This window comes from Apteryx rowi, unplaced genomic scaffold, assembly GCF_003343035.1.
Source record: "Apteryx rowi isolate R43461 unplaced genomic scaffold, aptRow1 scaffold_1257, whole genome shotgun sequence".
Taxonomy (NCBI): domain Eukaryota; kingdom Metazoa; phylum Chordata; class Aves; order Apterygiformes; family Apterygidae; genus Apteryx; species Apteryx rowi.
In genome coordinates, this window is record NW_020447483.1 from 47,629 (window position 1) to 70,165 (window position 22,537).

Genomic DNA, 22,537 nt, shown 5'->3' on the forward strand with positions numbered 1-22,537 from the left:
TTGGAAAAAGCTGAGCACTTTGGTCCGGATGTTTTGTCTGGTCTTCTCACTTTGGAGTCAGATAGACTGCAATGTGGGCTTCTATGCTATCTCTTTGCCAGGTTAAATTAGACAGATAAAACAGCAGACAAAACCTCCTCGTTCAGAGACTATGGATAGGAGGCCAGGAAAATGTGGCTGGAAAAGTCTAGTAGAAGGCTTGTGAGAATCACAGGAAAAAGAAGACACTTCAGAATCATACTATACTGTAATCAAGAGAGAATGGGAAATAAGAGAACAAGCAGTTACATTTGTGGTGTAATTCTAAAGCCAGAGTCCTTTATGCTACAACTTTAGTAACTGGAATGAACTGAAATGACCTGGGGAGTCCTTCCTTTGTTAGTAAAGTTACTATCTATTGCAACAGGCAGCACAAGTAAAGGGTAACTTTAGACTACGAAACGTGGAAAGCAGATACTTCAGGGCCAGTGAAAAATGACCCTTTGACAGGATCCAAAGGAAAATTGAAACCTCTTATTTTGTTTTAGGCAATAGATGGACTTGGAAGCAAGCAGTTTGCTGAGGAAAATGGTCCATCTGGAATTCTGGGATATCTTGCTGCACAGAAACATAAAGAGCTGTCAGTTTTGCTGCTGGAACTGAATGAAGCCCAGGAAGAAATAGCATTTCTGAAAGGGCAGCTCAAGGGCCCAGAAAGCCAAACTCCTGCAATTCTCCAAACAAGAGAAGAAACTAACCAGCTAGAAGATGGATCCCAGACATTCCTCCCTGAGAGGGAAGAGCAAAAGGCTTCAAATACACAAAGTGAGTTGGGCAATAGCTCATTACTGACAGAAATGGAAATGCTGCAAATTGGTGTACTTCAGGAAAACAAGACCAGTCTTCAAGAAGTTCCCCAGGGGAGCACTGTCCCCTGCAGAGGGGAGACGGAGGTGATGCGAGAAGTCTCTGCAGCAGATCTAGAGCTTGGCAGCTCTCAATCTCAAGAGCTGCTAAGGCTGCAAAACCAAATTATGGAACTGCAGATAATTCTGCAGAAATCAGAAGAATCCTATAAGAAAGATCTGGGAGAAAAAGTTGCAGAAATAAATAGGCTAAATCACTTGGCAGAGGAATACAGAAAAAAGATAGAGGATTCTGACAGTGAATTTTGTGCTTTAGCTGAAGAAAGAGATCAGCTCCTGTGTCAGATGAAGGAACTTTCTACCRTAACAGAACTGAAGGATCAAGTGAAGCAACTGGAGAAAAATCTAGCTCTTTCAGAAAAGCAGAGGCTATCAGACAGTCAGAGCAGTCTTCTGAGAGAACAAATCCAGAGCCTTAAAAATGAATTTAAATCCAAAGAGATAAAAATTGAAGCTTTGCAAAAAGACTTGGATGAAGCACAGCTTCAGCTTTCTGAGCAGGACACTCAACTAAAAGGGCTGAGAAGCCAGATCCAGAAGAAGGAATGTGAAGTACTTGATCTGGAGCAACTTCTGATGAAGAACACAGCTGAGATAGAAGAGCTTTCCCAAAGCTTAGCCTCAAAGGGACTCGAAGCAGCAAGCCTAGAACAGCTTGTTGCTGAACACAAGAGGTGTATTGAGAGCCTGCAACAAACCTTGCTGGAGAAGGACCAACAGATGACAGAGATCAGTGTCAGCATGTCTGAGAAAATGGTCCTGCTGAATGAAGAGAAATTTTCTCTAGGAAATGAGCTACAGAGTCTTAAAGAGCAAATGAGTCTGTTAAAAGCCAAGGAGGAAAAAGACCAAAACATAGGAGAAGCAAAAGATGCATATCTGAAATATGGGGAATCTGAGCAGCAGTATGAGACACAGGTAGCATGTAAGGAGAGAGAGGTGGTAGGAAGTGAACTCGAACTTCTGAAAAAAGAAAATGAGCAAGTCAAGCGGAAGCTGCAAGCAGCACTTATCAACAGGAAGGAGCTTCTGAAGAAGGTTAGCAAATTGGAGAATGAATTAGTACAATTGAGAAGGGAGCCTGAATCAGAGACCTCAGTGGCTCAAGAACCTGAAGGGGAAGAAAATATAACAAGCAGGATAAGTGGAGAAGTGAATCCTGAAAGCCAGCCCAGGGAGGAGTATCTGATTCAACTGCTTTCTGAAAAGGAGTCTGAGTTGCAGAGCATCCGGAGGGACTTGCTGGATAAAGAAACAAATGAAGCACAGTTACAGGCAGTGATTGAGGAAATGAGGCAAAGCTTACAAGATAAGACAAACATTACTGATTCGATGAAAGCTGAAATCATGGAAAGTCAGACAGTTGCTGACAAACTAACTAAAACCAGTAAGAGCCTAAAGGATTATGAAGAAAATGAAAAAACTAGTTTAGCAGCTACAAATCATGAAGAAAAACAGAAAACTGCTCTGAAAGAGAGAATTTCAACTCTTGAACAAGAAAAAGAACAACTTCAAAAAAAACTCCAGGAAGCCCTGGTATCTCGCAAAGACACTATAAAAAAAGCTCAAGAAAAAGATAGGCATCACAGAGAACAGCTTAAACAGCAGAAAGATGACTACAACATCCTACAAGAACAGTTTGATAAGCAAAGCAAAGAGAAGGAGAGCATCCAAGCTCAGCTCAGACAACTCCAAGAACAGAGAGGGTCAACAGAGAGTATCCCTTGTGGGAGTCAAGGTTGGTTGGATTCTTCATGCTCGGAAGCAGAAAATACTACAAACAGCAAGCTTGTACAAGTTGCAGATGTTTCTGGAGAAGAATTTAAGACAAAATTTGAGAAATTGCAGACAAAGAAAGAAGAACTGGAATATAAGGTCAGCCATATGGAAAGTGAACTTGCTTGCAAATCAGAATTAGTCTTTCATTCACAAGAGCACGTGGCACAGTTGCTTCTGGAGATAGAAGGGCTGAAGAGAACCTGTGACCAAGCTGAAGCTAAGGCAGCAAGTCTCCAGATAGAATTGGAAGAAAGTCAAGCAGAAGTTTCTAGAAAGGGCAGTCTGGAAGACCTTATGCACCAAAAAGATGAAGAAGTTGAATTCCTGAAGTTGCAGCTAAGTGAGAAAAGTGAAGCGCTCATTACTGTGCAGGCACAGTTGCTGGAGAAAGAAGATTCTGTCAAGACGCTGTGTAGTCAGTTGGAAGCTCAAGCTCAGGTACATGAGGAACAAAGCAAGCGACTGCAAACTGAGCTGCTTGATATTCAGCAGAAGCAAGATGTTGGTGTGGAAGAAACTAAACAAAAGAATCAAATGCAGAGAAAGTTGCAGGCTGCACTTATCTCTAGAAAAGAGGCACTGAAGGAGAGCAAGTCTCTAAAAGAGGAGCTGGCTAATGCTAAAACAACTATTGAAAGTCTTTCTGTCAAGTTGACAAACATGGAAAGCCAAATATGTGGCCATGTTAAAGAAACAGATAATTTAACAGGAAAGTTAGCAAGTCTCACAGAAGAGCGAGAAAAACTTATTTCAGAAGTTGATAAGGCACTTGCAGAAAATCAGAATCTTGATGGATGTTGTAAAAACCTGAAGCTGACTCTGGAAGGAGTTGCTCAAGAGAAGGAGCAGCTGGAGAAGGAGATAGAATTGCTGAAATGTTCTCAGGCTGCTGAGAGTTCTGAGCGGCATGAGAAATATATGGAACTTCAAAAAGAATATGAAACTCTCCTGCAGTCCTATGAGAATGTAAGTAATGAGGCTGAGCGGATTCAGCGTGTTCTGGAAACTGTTAGGCAGGAAAAGCAGGAAATTTTCATTAAGCTGAAAAGTGTTGAAGCAAAAAAAGAAGAAACAGATAAGCAGCTGCAGGAGGCTGGACAGGAGATAGATGGAATGAAGGAGAAAATGAGGAARTTTGCAAAATCAAAGCAACAAAAGATCCTAGAACTAGAGGAAGAGAATGAGAAGCTCAGAGCAGAGATGCATTTTACAGATAGAGACCTACACAGGACTGGAAATGCAGCTTTCATGACAAATACTAGCCTGAAAGAAGATCTGGAGAGTTCTAGAAGAGATTACCAGACTCTTTCTACTCAGCTTGAGACAGTAATGATGGAAAAGGAATCTCTTGCTCAGGAGATCAGAGAGTTAAAGGATCACTTGCAGTTCACAGAATCTAAACTAAAGGAAAGCAGAGAAATGGTAGACAAGTATGTTGCCCAAAAGACAGCAGAGGAAGAAAAAAATCAGGCAATTGCCACCACGTCACCAGTGGAAGGGACTGAAAATCAAGTGGATTTAAGTGTTAGTCTGGAGTCCCATACTGCAGAGCTGGAACAGAAAGCATTTGAAGGTAGCAGCCCATATGAAGATCTTGATACCTACATACAACAGGTAGCTGAGCTCACAGAGCGAATTGCAGAACTGGAAGAGAACAGGCGGGCTTCAGAGCAACAGCTCAGCAACATTCACATGAGTGTTGAGACTTTAGCAGATGAGAAGAGGGCTTTAGAGACCCAAATGGAAGTGAAAGTCCATGAATTGAATGCTCTCCAGGACACAGTAGTGAAGATGGAACAAACACTACAAAAAAACAAAGAGGAGCTCATCAGAATGACAGAACAGAAGAATACCTTAGAAGCAGAGAAGGATGACTTGGAAGAAAGGCTCATGAATCAGCTAGCAGAACTTAATGGAAGCATTGGAAACTATCAACAAGATGCAACAGACTTCCAGATCAAAAATGAGCAACTGAAACATGAGCTCCAGAGTCTGCAGAGAATGATGCGTGAACTGGAGGAGGAGAAATGTCAGATGGCAAAGGAAAAAAGTAAAGCAAGTTCAGAAAAGCAAAAGGAATTTATAGAAAAGCTAAAATGCACTTGGAAGGGAGACAACAGCACGCATGTAAAGGAGCTTCAGGAATTGCTGAAACAGAAACAGCAGGAGATCAAGCAGCTGCAAAAGGACTGTATTAAAAGCCAGGAAAAGATCAGTAGTCTAGAAAGAACTGTTAAAGCTCTGGAATTTGTCCAAAGTGAGTCTCAGAAAGAGCTAGAAGCAGCCAAAGAGAATTTCGGTAAAGCAGTTGAAGACACCAAGAAAGCCCAAGCAGAGCTTGCTTTCTGCAAAGTAGTACTGGATGACACTCAGAGCGAGGCAGCGAGGGCTCTAGCAGAGCACGTCAAAATGAAAGAGGAGTTGCAGGCAAACAAAGAGAATATTAAAATTCAAATGAAGAAAAAGGATGAGGACTTTGAGAGAAGACTGGAACAGGAAAAAGACAAGCACTCAAAGGAAATTAAAAACATGGAAGAAAAGCTGTCAACTTTGCAGAGGGAGAAAGACTATCTGGAAAAAACTGTTTGTGATATTCAAGACTCCTTGCAGACAAAAGATCAAGAAGCCAAACAATTGGAAGGCAGCCTAACCAAAACACTAGCCCAGCTTGCAGCCTTCACTAGGAGCATGTCATCTCTTCAGGATGACAGGGATAGAGTGATAGATGAATCCAAAACATGGGAGAAGAAATTCACTGAGACTATTCAAAAGAAAGAAGAAGAAATACGTTCAAAAGAGGAGACTTGTGTTGTTCTAAAGGACCAGATGAAGCAGATGACCATACATGTGGAAGAACTTCAGATTCATATATCCAGGTAAAGGGAAGAAGGTGGTGATGATGAAGCTGGTACTATTGTATGTCCCTTGGACAAGGCAGCAGCTAGTGGTGAGACAGGACAGAATCGCAGAATAGCTGAAGCTAGAAGAGACCTCTGGAGCTAATCTAGTCCAACCCCCTGCTCAGGTAGGGTCTCCTAGAGCAGGTTGCCCAGGACTGCGTTCAGTTGTATTTTGAATATCTCCAAGGATGGAGACTCCACAACCTCTCTGGGCAACCTGTTTCTGTCACCCTCACAGTGGGGGAGAAAAAGTGTTTTCTTATGTTCAGATGGAATTGCCTGCGTTTCAGTGCGTGCTCATTGCCTCTCATCCTGTCGCTGGGCACCACCGAAAGAGCCTGGCTCCATTGTCTCTACACTACCCTTGCAGTTATCAGTACACACAGATCCCCTCCCGAGCCTTCTTCTCTGGGCTAAACAGTCCCAGCTCTCTGTCTTTCCTCGTACAACAGATGCTCCAGTCCCTTCATCATCTTTGTGGCCCTTCGCTGGACTTGCTCCARCAAGTACATGTGTTTTGTGTACTGCAGAGCCCAGGACTAGACACAGTACTCCTGGATGTGGCCTCACCAGGGCYGAGTGGAGGGGGTGTATCACTGCCCTTTTTCTGCTGGCAACACTCTGCCTAATGCGGCCCAGGGTACTGTCGGCCACCTTCACCATGAGGGCACATTGTTGGCTCACGGTCAACTTCTTGTCCACCAGGACTCCCAAGTCCTTCTCTGCAGAGCCGCTCTCCGGCCCATTGGCCCCCAGCCTGTACGGATGCATGCAGCTCTTCCTCCCCAGCTGCAGGACTTTGCGCTTCCCMGTATTGGCCTTCATGAGGTTCCTCTCTGCCCATCTCTCCTGCCTGTCAAGGTCCTTCTGAATGACAGAGCAAGCATCTTCCCCCTTCCTTTTTCAAGTTATCAGAAAGAAATAATTATGAGTATGTAATAACCAAATGTGACTTGTGATTGGTAAAGCTAATGTTTGCCTAACACGGAGTATAGAATCAGTCTTCCTAATAAAGCCGTAAACATACGATTCATCTCCTGCATGACTCATCTTTGGGTAGAAAAGAGCTCTGGAATTACGTTGTAGGGAATTACTGCTGAATGCACAAGGATACAGAGAGATTAACACTGTAAGATATTTCTCCTTCTCATCATTAGCATACTTCTGTTAAATCTGTTCTCTGTAACAGGCAGTAGCCAGCTGAGTGCTGTCTAGAGTCTTTATTAGTCTGAGATTTAAAATAGTTTTGTTGGTATAGAGTTGTTACATGTGGAGACTAAACCTGGCAGGTCAAGAGAGCATTGAGATACAAAATTCCAGTTTAATCCCAAATTAGACTTTAAGGGAAAGATGGAACTATGAAAATGTACATCTTAATTTCAAAAATTCAAAAACAAACTGTTCTCGCATGAGTAAAATTGTTCTATGAAGCTTATGATCAAAATGCCACATCTTTGCAAACTGGAAAGTAAAATGAGCATCAAACACATGAGAACAGTGACTTCTGATTTTTTTTATTTATTTTTAATTAGCAAAGATGGGTGAGAGAAAATAAGTATTTTAATGAAAAGGGGGTAGTAACATTCGACTTCTAACCTTCTCCAGTTTTCCAGTACTGACACTTAACACTTATAAAAAGATTTATCTTGCTAAACACCTTTTTTAAAAATGTTGCTGTTCCCTGCCCTCCCTCTTGAGACAATAGCAGAGTTGGAACTTTAAAAGATGCTTTGAATTTTAAATTGAGGGGGACTAATCATGTGGCTATTTCTAGTGTTTTTTTTTTTTTAAGTAAAACTAATTCTGTGGGGTTTTTTCTAAATTAATAGCATCAGTGAAAACTGTCAGTGAGGATCTGGATACTGAGCTACTTCATTGATTTGTATCTAACTTTTTTCTTTTCTGTTTTCAGGCTGGAACGCGATAAGCAAGACTGTGAGTCTGGTTCCAAGCGGGAGATTCAGCATTATCAGAAGACATGTGAAATATTGCAGGAGGAAAAAAAGGAGCTTTTGGCTCAGCTAGAAGGGTCTCAGAAACTGTACAAAGAGTCGCAGAATGAACAGCAGAAACTGGAGTCAGAAATCAGGACCCTGAGAGACCAGCTTGCTGACTTACAGAATTCCTTCACCAAATGTGAATTAGTCAGAGAAGAGCTGGAGGGTATGGTCAAGCAACAAGAGACTTCTATCCAAAACTTTAAATTCAGCTGTGAACAGCTTAAGGCTGATCTGCAGGCTTCCAAGGACCTAACAAACAAGCTGCATGAAGAAATTAGTGCCAAGGATCAAAAGATCATTAGTTTGCTGTCTGCCAAGGAAGAAGCAGTTATGGCTGCCCTATCTGAATTACAGCAGCAACATTCTGAAGAGATGAAAGAACTGGAGCAGAGGCTAAGTAAGGAAGAAGAAGGTAAAAAAGCCTTGGAAAATGAAAAGAAAAAATTTCTGGACAAGCTTGATCATCTCACTGAAAAGATGAAAATAAGTAGAGAGGAATGTAAGCAGCAGAAGGCACAACTGGACTCCTTCACCAAGTCCATGTCATCTTTGCAAGATGACAGAGACCGTGTACTGAGAGACTACAAGCAACTTGAGGAACGTCACCTTGTTATAATCTTGGAGAAAGATCAGCTAATCCAAGAGGCTGCTTCTGAAAACAATAAGCTCAAGGAAGAAATTAGAAATTTTCATAGTCAGATGGATGACCTCCACTCGGAAAATGCCAAGCTGGATGCAGAGTTAGTGCGATATAGAGAAGACCTGAACCAAGTGATTTCAATAAAGGACTCTCAGCAGAAACAGCTTCTTAAAACACAGCTTCAGCGGATCCAGACTCTGGAAAAGGAGAAGGCAATTGTAGAAGCACAGCTGAAAGAGTCTGAGCATACTCAGGACAATCTCAGGGAGTGCATGGAAGTCTTGAAAGAGGATAAAGCCAGAATGTCTCAAAAGGTTGAGACTCTTACATCCTCTCTATCTCAGGTACAGAGTGAGATGACAGCGTTATGTGAGGGGGGTCCTATCATGGAGTGTCAAGTGCAGCTGAAGGACCGAGAGGAAGAGGCACAAGAACTGAGTCACAAACTTGCCCTGTCACAGAAAAGGATAACAGAACTTGAGGGGGAACTAGCATGTGTTCAAAGGGATGCAGCCATAAGGGTGGAAGAGGCTGAGGACAGGCTTAGAAAGGAGCTGAAGCACCTACATCATGATGCAGGGATAATGAGGAATGAAACAGAAACAGCAGAAGAAAGGGTAGCAGAGCTGGCACAAGACCTAATGGAAATGGAACAGAAATTTCTTGCGGTCACAGAGGAAAATAAAGATCTCAGAGCCCAAATTCAGTCTTTTGGGAAGTCCATGAGCTCTCTTCAGGATAGCTGGGACCAGACCAATGAAGAGCTTCAAGTTTTGAAACAGAAATACTCTGCAGACTTAGAGGAACACCAGAATCTAATGCAGAATCTTCAGAAACAGGTGGTTCAGCTACAGGAGGAGCAAAACTCCACTGCCAGGGACCGAGATGCAGCAAGATCTGAGCTGACAGAACTGCAGAAAGCTGCTGATGAAAGAGGTCTCTTGACCCAGGTTGAGAAACTTAATCAGAAGCTCAGAGTTAAAGATGATGAGCTTCTCCATTTGTCTTCGGAACTGGAAAGCTCTTCCAACCAAGTCAAATCTTTCTCTAAGGCTATGGTGAGCCTGCAGGATGAGAGAGACCGTCTGCTGAATGAACTGGACAAAACACGGAAAACTGAAGAAGTGAAGCAGCAAGCAGCAGGGAGCACTTTCAGCACTCCTTCGGAAGTACAGAGTCTTAAGAAGGCCCTGTCCTCCTTGCAGAATGACAGAGACAGACTAGTAAGTCCTTGTTCTCTCTTTCTGCTCTTATATAAAGCCTCAGTGGAAAATTGAGGTGACTTCCTTGTGACCTCTATTGAATCTTCAGATTTCCTTAAAATTCAGCAGATCTAGATCTGGTATTTACAATGTAAAACATAGATCATTGTCTTTTCTGACACATGGATGCTTATCTATGATTCCATTGTCAACTTTGCGAGATAGTTTCTGTTGTAAACTTAGTTTTAAAATATGGAATCATAGGAATAAGATGTGGGTTCCTTGTTAATCTGCTTAGTCCACATCTGTGGAAGCTCATATGCATTTGATTTGTGTTTGCTCGTCTTTTCTAAAAACTTGAGAGCCTTCCCCCCCACCCCCCAATTTTGGCAGCTGATTGGCAAGGAAGGTACAAGGCACTGCAGCTTCATTTTGATATCCTTGCTTGCATACTTAGCATGTCTGTGTTTGTGTACTCTCTGGAACAATGTGGCTAAGCAAATTTCGGAGCTCTAGTTGCTGGTCTGTGACAGTGACTTTTACCATCATTTCTCATGGTTACTTGGTCTTAGTTTTCCCTTCATTTCCTTAATCCACAACAGACTTTATGTACCATCTTAAACACTTTTTCCTTTGTGTCAGTTTAATGTCTTTGAGATATTTGTAGATTTGCCTCTTCTGTTGCTGTTTAGTTTAACTTAGATATCTGTGTAGCATTTCTAATGCTAAGATAGATCCTCAGTAGAGGACCCTCATGGTTCTTTAAGTATTTCCTTGTCTCCAGAGTCAGTCACATCATCTAGTCTTCTTCAATAACTGATGGCAGTGATGGATGTGGAATGGCAACTTCTTCTAATTCCAGTCTGTGTAGACAATCAAAAGGATTTTTAGTTCCTCAATTCCCTGATTTTTTTACTTTTGATTCTTAGAACTAAGTACCAACTTCAGGAGTTGTTCTTATTCAGCTCTTTCTCTCTCACTTTATCACTCCCCCCAAATATAGGAACTAATATTCTAGTTCAGGGTCTTTCTGTTAATGTACATCAAATCTTAATGGAATGTTTCAAAACTCCCTACTCTCTCATTCGCAATATCATTTTCAGAGGTTTTTTAGCAGCTTTTAGTAGACTGCTGTAGTCACTGATGTCAATTTCTAGATTCTCTGTCATCTGAATGTGACTTTTTTCCCTCCAGATGCCATAGTGAGAAATGCTTTTAAATGCTTATAAATAATAAACCTAGCTGCTTGCTCAGTGGTTGTCACACACTCTGATATTTCACTTTAATTAAAGGTGAGAGAGCTTAAGAATCTACAGCAGCAATACATACAAGTTGGCGTGGAAACAGCTGAAAATTCTCGTTTAAAAGCTCAACTGCAGGAATATCAGCAAGAGGCAGATAAACAGCACCATCTCCAAGAGCAGCTGAAGCAAGAAAGTATTTTCTACCAGCAGGAGCTCCAACAGCTTAGGTGAGAATTGCCTTTCTTCTTCACTGCCTCAGAGATGCAAATATGCCTTTTCTTAATTTTTTTTTCTTTTTTTAAATAATGCAAAGTGCCATTGTGCGTAGGCGCCGAAGTATTGAATACCCTTACCCATGTCTGCTGTCACTAAATCATCTGCCCTGTTCAGGAGTGGGCATGCATTTTCCTTGTTTGTCCTTTTGCCTCAGGCTTTGGGTAAAGGTTTACAAAATGACATACTGGAGGAAAATGGTTATGTGAAACAGGTCAATGGCCTTTTAATTTTTGTTTCCTTCCCCCAGTGGTGGCCAATGTCCTCTCTTTCAGAGGAAAATTAGGCAGTTTCTTTTTTGGAGCTTATTTATATAATTATGGAACTCTCCACTCCAAGCTGATGATTGAGAGAACGCCCTTGATTATCTGACTGATATCACTGTATAGAAGATACTCACGTCATATGACTCTAATACTTTGTTTTACTTGCTTTATGACTTCCATAAAAACAGTCTGTAATTTTAGTCTAGTAAATTGTCATGCTCTGCTGGACTAAAATTAGCCAAAACGCTACGCCCTGTTCTAAAAGTGGGAAAAAATTCCTCTGAGATTACTTCAGAGATCCACCTAAGTATGACAGAATCTGGAGTGAGAGGGGTTTTTCTTTTGTGGAAATGACATGTGGTTTATCTTTGGACAAAGAGATATAAACACTTGTAATGCTCCTTCCCCCCCCAATCTGACCGCAAAACTAAATAGATCTTGTAAAGTTTTAAGCAGCTTGCAAGTTTTATTTATCTCCAGATAAAAGAAAAGGAGACTTATTTCTTGGACATCTACAGTGCAAGTGAAGTGAAGGACTCATAATTACTTATTGGGATCAATGCTATGGCTTTGGTGTGTGTGACTGAGATGGGGCGAAACTATGGTGAAAAGTTGCTTTGTCAATGACATTCTAGCCAAAACTCTATGTACAGCAAGACCATAGAATGGTTCAGGATTACCAAACATGTGAGTAGTGAACAATCTGCAATGTTGAGTCAAATAAAAAATACTTCCTTAAACTTGCTCTTAAGCTACTTCTACTTAAGAGGTTTTATTTCCATAAAGCCCACTTACCTGGCACAGGGTAATGATGGGAAATAGTGAGCATCTTCCTTGGTTTATTCTGAGCTGGGTGCCTGGGTATCATAAGTGTTACTTGTAAATTCCTGGTAATTTCCTTTACATGATGCTTTGCAGACAAGAGAAGACTTCCTGGGAAAAGCAGAGCAGCAGCATAAAGGAGCAGTACCTGATGGTCATAGCAGACAAAGACCAGCAGCTGAGCCATTTACAAAGGATCATGCAAGAGATGAGGCTGCCCCTCAGCAAGTCTCAAATTGTAGAGGAGCAGTACCAGAAGAAGGTGAGTGGAAACAGAGCAGCTTCTGCATAGCATGGAAATCTGAGGCTTGAAATTCAGCCAAAGCAGTGCGTGTTTCTTGTCTTCGGATCTAGCAGGTCAAACATCTTGCAGACTGCAGTATCTGATTTTGTTGCATGGCTTTCAAGGGGTATACCAACAAAGCAACYTGGATTATTGAAAACCTGTAGAGGACCATGGCATACCCTTAATACCCTCTTCCCTTAGTTCATAGTTCCTAACTTTCCAAGAGAGAGAGTAAAAGAGACTGGGCTTGCCAAGCATTTTAGTTCCAGCCAGCCAGTGTGGACCTTCTCAGGTCTTTCAATCTGGCTGTTTTAGAATTGCCTCTTGCACTGTTTTTGAAACTAAAATCTTCTCTTCTGTTTTAGTTCTCCTTAAAAATTAGAATGTGACATTAAAAGTCTCTTGTTGAGGTTTTTATTGCTGTTTGTACTGTGCTGTTTTTCGTCATGTATTGTACAGGTTTTGAGAAGTACCAATGCTATGTGCAAGTTGAGTGATCTTTCCTGATTTGGCTTTTCAGCTGCCTTTTGGGATATTACTGTTTTACTCCATGTTTGACGTCTTCTTTGGGCAGGTCAAGTTCCAGGCCTAGGAATAATTTAGGGCTTTGATCTTAGAATACTAAAGAAAGAAGGACTAATGTTGAAGGGGATTGTCATATGTGATATATTTTTGATTTTTCTTACCCTGGTAGATTTCTCCAGAACTTCCGAGAAGGGACTTTTCAAGCCTAGAAGCAGAGACAAAACTTCTTCAGGCCCAGCTAAGTGACACCCTGAAAGAACTGCACCAAAAAGAGCTGAGGATTCAGCAGTTAAACAGCAAGGTACAGGTTATATCTTCTACTTTCTTGTGGAGTCTGGGCTGAGCAACGTGGGGAAGAGGATAGGCTTGAACAGGGCTCAGGGAGCAAGACCAGATCTTTCTGTTCTTGTGGGCGTTTAGTGAAATATCACAGATTCGGAAATATGGGTTAGAAGAGACCTCTGAAGATCATCTAGTATGACCTGCTTGAAGCAGCACTGTCACCAACACTAGATCAGGTTAGCCATGACTCTGTCTAGCTGAGTGGCCTCTTTCCTATTTCTCTTTATCTCTTTTGAGCTGGGGAGCCCCAAACTGGTCACAGTATTCTAGCTACAGTCTTCTGGTACCAGGTAGAGGGGATAATAACTTTTCTCACTCTGCTGGTCTTGCTCCTCCTAATGTAGCCTAGTATATAATTTGCCTTATTCACTCTTGGCTTGTATTCAGCTGGGCTCCTCTGTAATTTCCAGGTTCTTTTCAGGAGAGCTGCTACTTGGGCAGTCTCTTTCCATCTTGTACTGATGTGTGGGTTCTGCCTCAGGTGCAGCACTTTACACTTCCCTTCACTGAATTTAAGGTTTCTGTTGGCCCAATCCTCAAGTTTCTCAAGGCCATCTAAATTGAAGACCCTAGGGGTACTCCGCTCATTGCTGGCTGTCAAGCCACCTTTGAGTCCAGTGGTCCAGCCAATTTTAAGCCTATGTAACAGTCTGTCCAGTTCCTAGTTCCTCAGTTTCTTGATGTGAATGCCTTGGGAGATGGTGTTAAAAGCCCTGCTAAAGCAAAATATATTACATTCGCTTCTCTCTCCTTTTTCATATAGTCAGCCATTTGGTTGTAGGACGCAATAAGCTTGGTCAAGCATGGTCTGCCCTTGATAAATCAGCGTTGACTATTCTCAATTACCTTTTGAGGAGCATTCATTGAAATTAATCTTGTTAACCTTGGTATAATAACTAGTATTCTAAAGATATTTTATTCAAGTGCTATTTAGGAAATTCCAGTATTGTTGTTGTCTTCTAGGCTTGCAATCCTATTCCTTGTTTGTATGGTTTATGATCCATTGTGATGAAGCAAGGGGTTGTATCTCCCAGCTTCTATGGCAAATTTCAGATAACATCTTTCATGGCATTGTTGTGCCTTATTCAACCGATTCCTTAGCTGTGAAAGAAGTGTGATTTCCAGACTTGTTAAAATTTGAAACATGAAAATATTTCTGGCCTTTAGATTTCTCTTGAGACCTTTACTTGACAAAATTTTGCTATTTGTGAAGTAGGGAATTGTTTTCTGTTTTCTTGACACTACCTAATCCCTGGTTGGATTACATAGATCAGTCAGCAGGATCAGTGCCAGTAGTGTATGAAACAGCTTTTTGCCACTGTATTCTAGTGCCATTCTCTAAAATGACCATCCTGACTGACAGTAGTGGAGTTCTGATGATGTCTGTCCAACTTCTTGCGTCATGGAAAAGTCTGTTTTTTAGCTCTCCTAATCCTTTTCTCTGATCCTGCTATCAACAGTTTCACTTCTCCCTTGCTAAATACCATTGCCCAGACAAATTCCCTCCTTCTGCTGGCGTTTTTATTGGCAGCAGGGAGACCAGCGAGAGAAAGATTATGTGAAGAAAATTGTTTCAAGGTTCAGTTTCTATTAGTTGACAGGACTTTATTATGTACTCTTGCCTTCTAGACTCCTGAAGGAAGTCCCTCCTTCAGAAGGCACACTTGCGATCTTTAGTGCTCTCTGCTGTCTTTAAAAAGCTACTGTATTTCAGTGCAGAATCACAAGCGGTCCGATTCCCAAAACACAAGGCTGAAAATTTAGCAAGCTTCTCAGAGAGATTTGCAGTCAAGGAGACAACAAGAATATAAAATCATTAAATTATTAATGATGTTTTTGGAAGGCTCAGGTCAATCTCAACACTTGAAACCTTGTTTTGGAAGCATGTTACCCCATATGTCACGTTGACATTTCAGGGCCCCTATTCTGAAATCGTAGCCATGAGCCACTGTTGGAAGCTATCACTGATGTTTCGACCTTAGAAATGTACAGCGTGGCAATTTCTATGTTCTCAGTACAATTTTACCCTCAGTTACACAGAAAATAGGTTTGCTTTCAGAATAATGTCTGAGAAGTTCTTTACTCAGCAGTTTTGTTCTCTTCTCAGCTCTCTCAGGTCTTTGAGGAGAAAAATGCCCTCTCCCTTCAGCTGCGAGGTAGTAGTCGGAACATCAGTGAGAGCCATCAGCATTACAACGAGGTTTTGAACCGCTGCTTGGTGCTTGAGAAGCAGCTTCAGGAGCTACAGCTTCCAGACAAGGGCGTGGTAAGGGTCTTCCTCTGGGTGCAAGTGAGAGAAAAGCTTACTGCAGATGGTCCCACTAACTGTGCAGCAATGTAGCTAGCTTCTACCCTGTTCATTCAGTACCCTTCTGCCACACATTCATGTGTATGTGGTGTGTGTGTGTGTGTGTTTGTTTTTTAGGAGTTGTTTGCAACAGATGCTGCTCCAGGAGCACCCCAAGAAAAGAATGAGCCTCAGAGAGAGGGTTACACACCAGAACTACAGGAGTTGCAGCTGAGGTAAAGAAAGTGTGAGAATAGCGGTGGGAGGTGTTAGTCCTGATGGAGAGCCTCGGGCTGAGATGCTGGGGAGGAGCCTGGTATTGATTTTGGAGCTTTGAGGAACCCAGTTCCACAGTAGGATCTCATGGAAGTTGAGGAACTGTCAGATGTGCTTGATGGCTATAATTAAACCTCTTTGCACAGAACTTCAAACAGTATAGAAATAACGTGCAGGAGCAGTTATGGTTGACTGTCACCAGCCAGACTAGTATCTTTGGTTTAGTGGGCTGGGTCCCCAGTAACTACAGAAGTATGTTGATGGTCCTGGTCTCAAGGCTCTCTGTGCCCTAAGCCTAGGGTGAAATTGAGACCTAGCAGACAGTTCCTTGTACCCTTTGGAAATAGTTTTCTGAAAGGGGGCATGGGTAACAGAGACAAGGAACTCATTCCTGATGTGACACAGAAGCTTCAAGAGACTCATCTCCTCATTCTGGTTTTCTGAATAATTTAAATATTTAAAGAAAATAACTGTCTTCTGTGGGGGGTAGAAAGAAATTGGAATTTATTCACCTACTATATCAGTGAATACAACAGAAACAGTAGTCCAGGAATGAGCCCTTTTTAGCATATACTTGTTTACTTTTTGGTAGGTTGTCTGAAACTGAACATTTGCATAGCAGCACAAAGCAGGATCTGAGGTATTTAGAAGAGCAGCTGGAGGAAGAACGGGACCGGCGTCTTGCTGTGGAGGAGGCGCTCTCAGCAGCACAGGATCAGATCAGGAGGTGAGGGAACTTGAGCAAAYGGGCAGTATTACAATAAAAGCATGATGATCCTAGTTGTTTGTTCATCTCCGCACTTCACGCATCCTTATGCCCAATGCCACTTTGGGTGTAGAAACAACTATGCCATGTCTATCTTTAATTTTGCAGACAATGATAGAATGAGATAATTGAACAAAAACTCAAGTGAGACAAATTCTGACTAGAAATAAGTTGCCAACTTTTTCGGTGAGGAAAATTAACTACTGGAAAGTGTGGTTTGGAGCCTGGGAATTGGATGAAGGGAAAAGAGGAGTTCTCAGGTGCTTCCCAGGCATTTGTCTCCTCAGTAAGCACCCATGTATCTCAGGTTAGTTGACAGATGCCCTTATAACCAGCAGGGAAAAGGAGGCATTAGGATGAGGTGAGTCACATGGTAGATATGCCTGTTTCTCCTCACTGACTATAAAAAGTGTTTTTTTGCCACTTAACTTGATTGTAGGCACTTCTGTGTGCACCTCTTGGTAGTTAAGACAAATACCGCTACGGTAGTCTTTTACATCAGAACAGTGGCTTTCTTCCTGACACCCATGCTTATCGAGCAAAAAAATATGGGCCAGATGCAAGAATTCTGAAGTTCTCTGGTAGTTGCTACACAACTCGGCATTATCCCTTTCTAGCATTAAAGTCTATAGAGGCCTCCTACAACTGAGCCACTTCTCTAATGTTAGTCCAAAGATTTGACAGTGCTGCCTATGCATCTTATGTTGTAATAGTAACTTATCAATCTTGAAGATTTGGCACTGGGAAATAGTTTGCAAGAACCATTACCATTGGGGCCAGGGCTTCCAGAAAAATTTCACAGAATTTAAAGTAGACAGTTTATCAGCTGTTCTGGCTTCTTTCAAGTCACAAGCTGTGAAATTTCACATGGAAGCCCCTGTGCAGAACTCACAGACCTTAGTTAAGTTAAAGCATTTGAAATTCTTGAAAGACAAAGGAAAGAACAGTACAAAAAAATCAAGAGTTTTGAAGGGACAGGATATAAATTAGGTAAGAGAAGACTTCACTGCCAGCAGCTGAATTGTCCCCACTACTGAAAAGAATGAAAATCCCCACATCATGCAATATGGAAGTTTTTTCTTTTCTCTCTGACTGGCAGGAAGTGGCTAGTGCTGCAACTCTACCTTTTAGAGAGCACAATATGCCTACTCTGTTGTGGTTTCAGCAGCTTCCAGATAATTTGGGAATAATTTAATTTTGAAACAGTATTTGAGGACAGGAAGGAGGATTATTGCTACTTGGATCACCCAGTCATTCTGCTCAGCCTGGGCTCAGGAGGCCTGACAGTTGTACAAATAAAACCAGTTTTTGTCAAGTGAGGCCACTGCTGGTTTGCCTATGGTTGCCCACCTTTTGAACTAGTACCTCCTTTCATAAGCTTGTCTACAGTGTTTGCTTGGGGCATCATAACAAACTGAGACTGATTTAATGTTTTTTGCTGCAGGCTGGAATCAAGCGAGTGGACGTCTTCCTTAAGTACTAGCATTAATATGACTCCAGGTCATGAGCGTTCCTTGCTGATTGACTCCATGGATAACACTTTAAACAAAGTAAGAATTTTCATTCACAGCTGCCAATGATGCGAGCCCTGGCTGTTGCAGGAAARTGTTAACTGAAAACTGTGAACCTATAGCAGGCTAAATCCTGCTTTAGGCATATCTAGTTCTGTATGGGCTTCTGTGGTTTTCTGCCCTTGGCTTGCTCTGCTTTCCATGTCAGAAGCTGCTTATTGTTCTGAGTGTGGCTTTGCCGCAGTCTGCGTGAGCAGAGTGTATTTCAGAGGCCACTAAAACGTAGATCAGCATTGCCTGCACTTGAGATGTGGTCCCAGGTCCCTTGTGGGACCAAGGCCTCAGCGGTGAGCAGAGAAGCAAAAGGCTGTGCAGATGTGTAATCTCTTGGATAAGAAGCATACATGATAATGGCCCCGGCATCTGTGGCATCTGGAGAGCCTGCCCTTTGTTTGGCAACCGTCTCAGTCTTTCCTTACTCGTCGTCTTTCAAGCCTGTGTCAGTCAGGCTGGAAGCCAAAGTAGAAAGCTGCTTTTTCACTGTACTGAGTGAGTGCCCGGCAGCCGCTTGTCCTGTTTTGATAAGGATGATGCCCTGCTGAAGAGTTTGCCCTCTGCCCTCTCCAGCAGAAAGGGGGCAGTACTCCCAAGAACAGCGTAAGCAGAACCAGGGCAACAGACATAACTGGATGCTACCCTGTGTTCATGCCGGGGGAATGTTAGTAGAACAGACTGTTTTCTCTTTGTGCTGGAACTTTGCCAGCTGATGTTACATTGTTTGAAGGTACCTTGAGCCTAGTGTGAAATTGCCATACCTGATTTGTTGAGCAGGATCTGAAATCTCTGCAGCTGACAGGGTCAAGGGAACTCGACTAACGAATAAGCATTTTCATCTTCCAACCCAGTGGGATGAACTGGGGTTAGCTTGAGTCTCTAGCAGAAAAATATCATTGATCCGTTTGCTTATGTCACTTGGGCTAGAAATTTGTAGGTAGCAAATGTTAGGGGGAGATGTTTTGCATCTTGTTGGCCTTTCTCAAGCAGAACTGGCGAGTGCTGGTTTATGGCTAACCCTCAGAGAGCAGGTTCTGTYTGATGGGGGTGGGGAACGTTTTATTGAGGATTGACTCGAGGTAGAATCTGATAGTGGAAGGGGTTTTGGAAGGTTGGTGCTCATTAGCTTAGACAAAATTATCTTCATGGCCTGGAGAGCTCTGGGTGAAGGCAAATGGGGACTTGGTCATTCCTGGCACTAACTGGTGTGTCTCTTTTACTCTTCCAGACTCGGCATATCCCCGGACTGTGGCGCCTGTTACGATCTCTCTTCTGTTCCCGAACCCACTTGCCTCTGCTAGCGGCTGTGTATCTGCTTGCTCTTCATGTCTTGCTCTTTTTATGCTTTACAGGCCACCTGTGAACAGGAACGACAGCCTTTCCTCGAGCCCCAGCCCTTTGTGTAAGCCCTGGGCCTGCAATGCCTAGCTGCAGGGTAGCTGTAACCACCACTTCACCCAGCTGCCTTCTTGTACCGAATCAAATCAGCCCTTAAGAGGCAGCTGAACCCAGCAACTTGCATCCAGGTTGCTTACTCTCATTTAAGTATGCAGCAGCCAGTGCTGATGCTTGGACTCTGTTTCCAGGACATCTGCCATACCATTTAGTGTTTTTAAGTCACTGAGTGGTGCATTTTATGAGCCAGAGTCCTCATGCTGCAAGCTCCAAAGAGGCATCTGTTCCTGCAGCTTCTACCTGGAGCTGGCACCRCTCATTTTAGAGTATTATACTTGTGGTAGGTGTAAGTAAGATTTTTGAGTTGCTGCAGTACATCAACATTTTTAGGAACTTCAGGATCCTCCCCTCTTAGACTCAATCAATAAGTTCGGTTGGGGAAACCCTGTAGCTACTTCTAAGAAAGGGAAATTTCTTTCTTCCTTCTGGCCCTTAGATCTTAGGGGTGTTTTAAATGTGTATCTTAAGGACATTGTGGAATCTTTAAGGAATATGAATCAAATCTCAAAATCATGTTTCCTGCTCAGTTGTGCCTCCTGTCAAAGAAGGGCCAAAATCACTGTGTCTGGACCTGCTGAGCATTCCATTTAAAAACATATGTCTGCTCTGATGAGCCTGTAAAATAATGTCAGTAATTTAATTATTGAAAAGGAATAGGAAACAAATTTTTTTATCTTCAAGTTAATAACCTTGCTGTTTATAACATTTGTGCACCTCTCCCTGAAGAGAGAAAGTGCTTGCACGCCTCTTGAAATGAGGGGAGCTGTGCTCCTGCCTTCTGGTCCTCCGATTGATTACTTGTCACAAGATTAAACCTGTATAGGTTATGCTGAAGGGTTCCATTATGTGGCGTGTGGGCCCAAGTCAAAGGCAGAAGTCCCAAAAGTAAACTGTTCCCCCTAGGCTGGGCACGGGGACGGAGTTCTGAGGCCTGTTTTGGCATCTCTGCTTTAGGAAAAGCCTGTTGTGGAAAGCTAGTGCTGGGCATTGGACTTGTGTGAGCCTAAAGCAAACTGATGCAAATGGACCTGTTCCTATATGATACATGGAAAGCTATGTTTTCTGAAGAATTCCTGAAAATGTCCTGGAAGTGAGATGGTGCCTCYTCCCAATGGGAGGATGCTGAATGCAAAGAAGCTTGTTCCAGTCAAGTTCCCTGTCAGTGACCAAGTTGTCCTGCCTTCTGATCTGAGCACTTGCAAAAAGGCTTGTACCTGCCTCTGGCTTGAGTAGCCACATGCATTTTTCACAGGTGAAAGAGGTAGTTCTTTTGATATTGCTGGTGAACAAAGATTCTTTAGTCACTGAACGAAGCCTGTTGGAGGATGGATTGATTTCATCACTGTGCCTAAAATAATTGGCTCTCTGGCAGGTCCAGAACACTGGYACTACATATCCATTTGCGCACCGCCCTTGAGCATCTATCCTGAATTCCTCAACTACATAAAATTCAGTGACCAAATACTTTGCCTGTAGTTTCTTCAGGTACATGCTCCTGTATATAATAAAGATTATTTTTCAGATGGAAGTTGTTTAATGTCATCGTGTAAATGTCAGAGGTCCCTTGAAGGTGTGGTGCTGTTGTATACTTTTTATGGGTGTGCCATAAGACTGTAGCTCATTTCAGTGTACTCTTCCTGGTGTGCTGGTTGGAGAAGATCTGTTCTCTTCATATTATTTGAAGGRTCATGGTGATGGCCTGTTTTCCCATCTCGCCTCTCTCTCAGCCTTTTTCAGGTTCTGCTGCAATGACAAAAGAAGGAAATAGCATTTTACTTTCCAAAGCAATTCTGATAAAACTGAAGACTACTTATTTTCACTTGTAATTGTGTTTAGGCAGAATGAACTAAATTCTGGACCCCATTAGTGTCATGTAACCCCAGGAAAGTCACAGGAGTGAGTTGCACATTTCCAATTTGCTGTTGCTAACTTAGGTGAGACAAGTTGAAACATAATGTCCTTGTTCAATGTTCTGTAGCCAAAGGCAGACACCTTCATCCATTTTAATAGAGAGCTCTGTTGCAACTGAAGAACACTATTAGAACAAAAGCTAAATAATAGGATATTGTTAGACTGTGGATGATGTTCCCACTGCTTTTAATAGGAGGAAGAATTAGAAGCCAAGTATGTTTCCTCACAGTTCCTGGTGCTAGTTCACTGCACAGGACCCAAAGTTAGCACCTGCCTTGCTTCTAAGGCAAGCTTCTGCTGGTTCAGAGTGGTTTGAATATCTTATACCTTTGGAAGAAGCAGCTAGAGCTTTGATTAAAAGGTGGGGGGGGAGGATGGGGACCAAAACCCGGAAGGCGCTCCTGATCTCATAATCATAGTCTGACTTAACAGTTTTGTGGCTTGATCTAATGAAATAATGAAAGGTGTGGAATTTTTACCTGGCAATGCCTGTTTCAGAAATTTCAACTTCTTGTTACGTCTCTGTTTGGTTGAACCTGTGCTGGCTGCTTGTTTGATCAATGTCCAAAAAAAGCCCTGGATATCTTGCCATCCTGTCAAATAGAAATGGCCACTCTAGAAGCTTTTTGTGTTTCACTTGACTCGTTCACAATGGAAATTATTTTGGTTTGAGACATTTATTTAGTACCAGACTAGTGTAATTCATGCTACTTATTCCAAAACTGTGCACTTTCCACCAGTGAGCAATGTACCGAAGAGTTTGGTCTGTAAGTGCTTAGGATTCTTTGACCACGTCCTTTCCATCCTCCCAGTTCAGGCGATTTACTTTTTTACTTTACTTTTTTTTTTTTTGTCCTGAAAGATCTTTATATAAAATATGTGTGTATATATATATGAATTATGTGCCTATGTGTTTATACATATATTTTAATTGCGCTGTAAGGTATTGAGCCAAATTTCTTAACAACTTCTGTAAGCAGCAGCTTTCTGGCTCAAGATCTCACTGTAATGGTCAAATTCAGGGGCTTTAGCCATTTAAGTTTTCCTTATTTGTATGGCACAGTGCTTTCTGGAGCAGATACAGATGTGGAGA

The 22,537-nt window shown here is 42.2% G+C and overlaps 1 protein-coding gene across 6 annotated transcripts in view; it reads left to right on the forward strand.

The window, feature by feature from the left end:
• GOLGB1 (golgin B1) overlaps window positions 1-21,102 on the forward strand; it is a 48,809-nt gene extending 27,707 nt beyond the window's left edge. For all 6 annotated transcript variants that reach the window (XM_026055709.1, XM_026055710.1, XM_026055711.1 and 3 more), the window contains 10 exons: window positions 528-5,560; window positions 7,497-9,447; window positions 10,719-10,897; window positions 12,128-12,293; window positions 13,012-13,143; window positions 15,292-15,450; window positions 15,610-15,707; window positions 16,340-16,474; window positions 17,958-18,063; window positions 19,307-21,102. In XM_026055709.1, the coding sequence (XP_025911494.1) occupies window positions 528-5,560; window positions 7,497-9,447; window positions 10,719-10,897; window positions 12,128-12,293; window positions 13,012-13,143; window positions 15,292-15,450; window positions 15,610-15,707; window positions 16,340-16,474; window positions 17,958-18,063; window positions 19,307-19,441 (8,094 nt within the window). In that variant the 3' untranslated portion in view covers window positions 19,442-21,102. The remainder of the gene's footprint in view (window positions 1-527; window positions 5,561-7,496; window positions 9,448-10,718; window positions 10,898-12,127; window positions 12,294-13,011; window positions 13,144-15,291; window positions 15,451-15,609; window positions 15,708-16,339; window positions 16,475-17,957; window positions 18,064-19,306) is intronic.
• The last annotated feature ends 1,435 nt before the right edge of the window (window positions 21,103-22,537 follow it).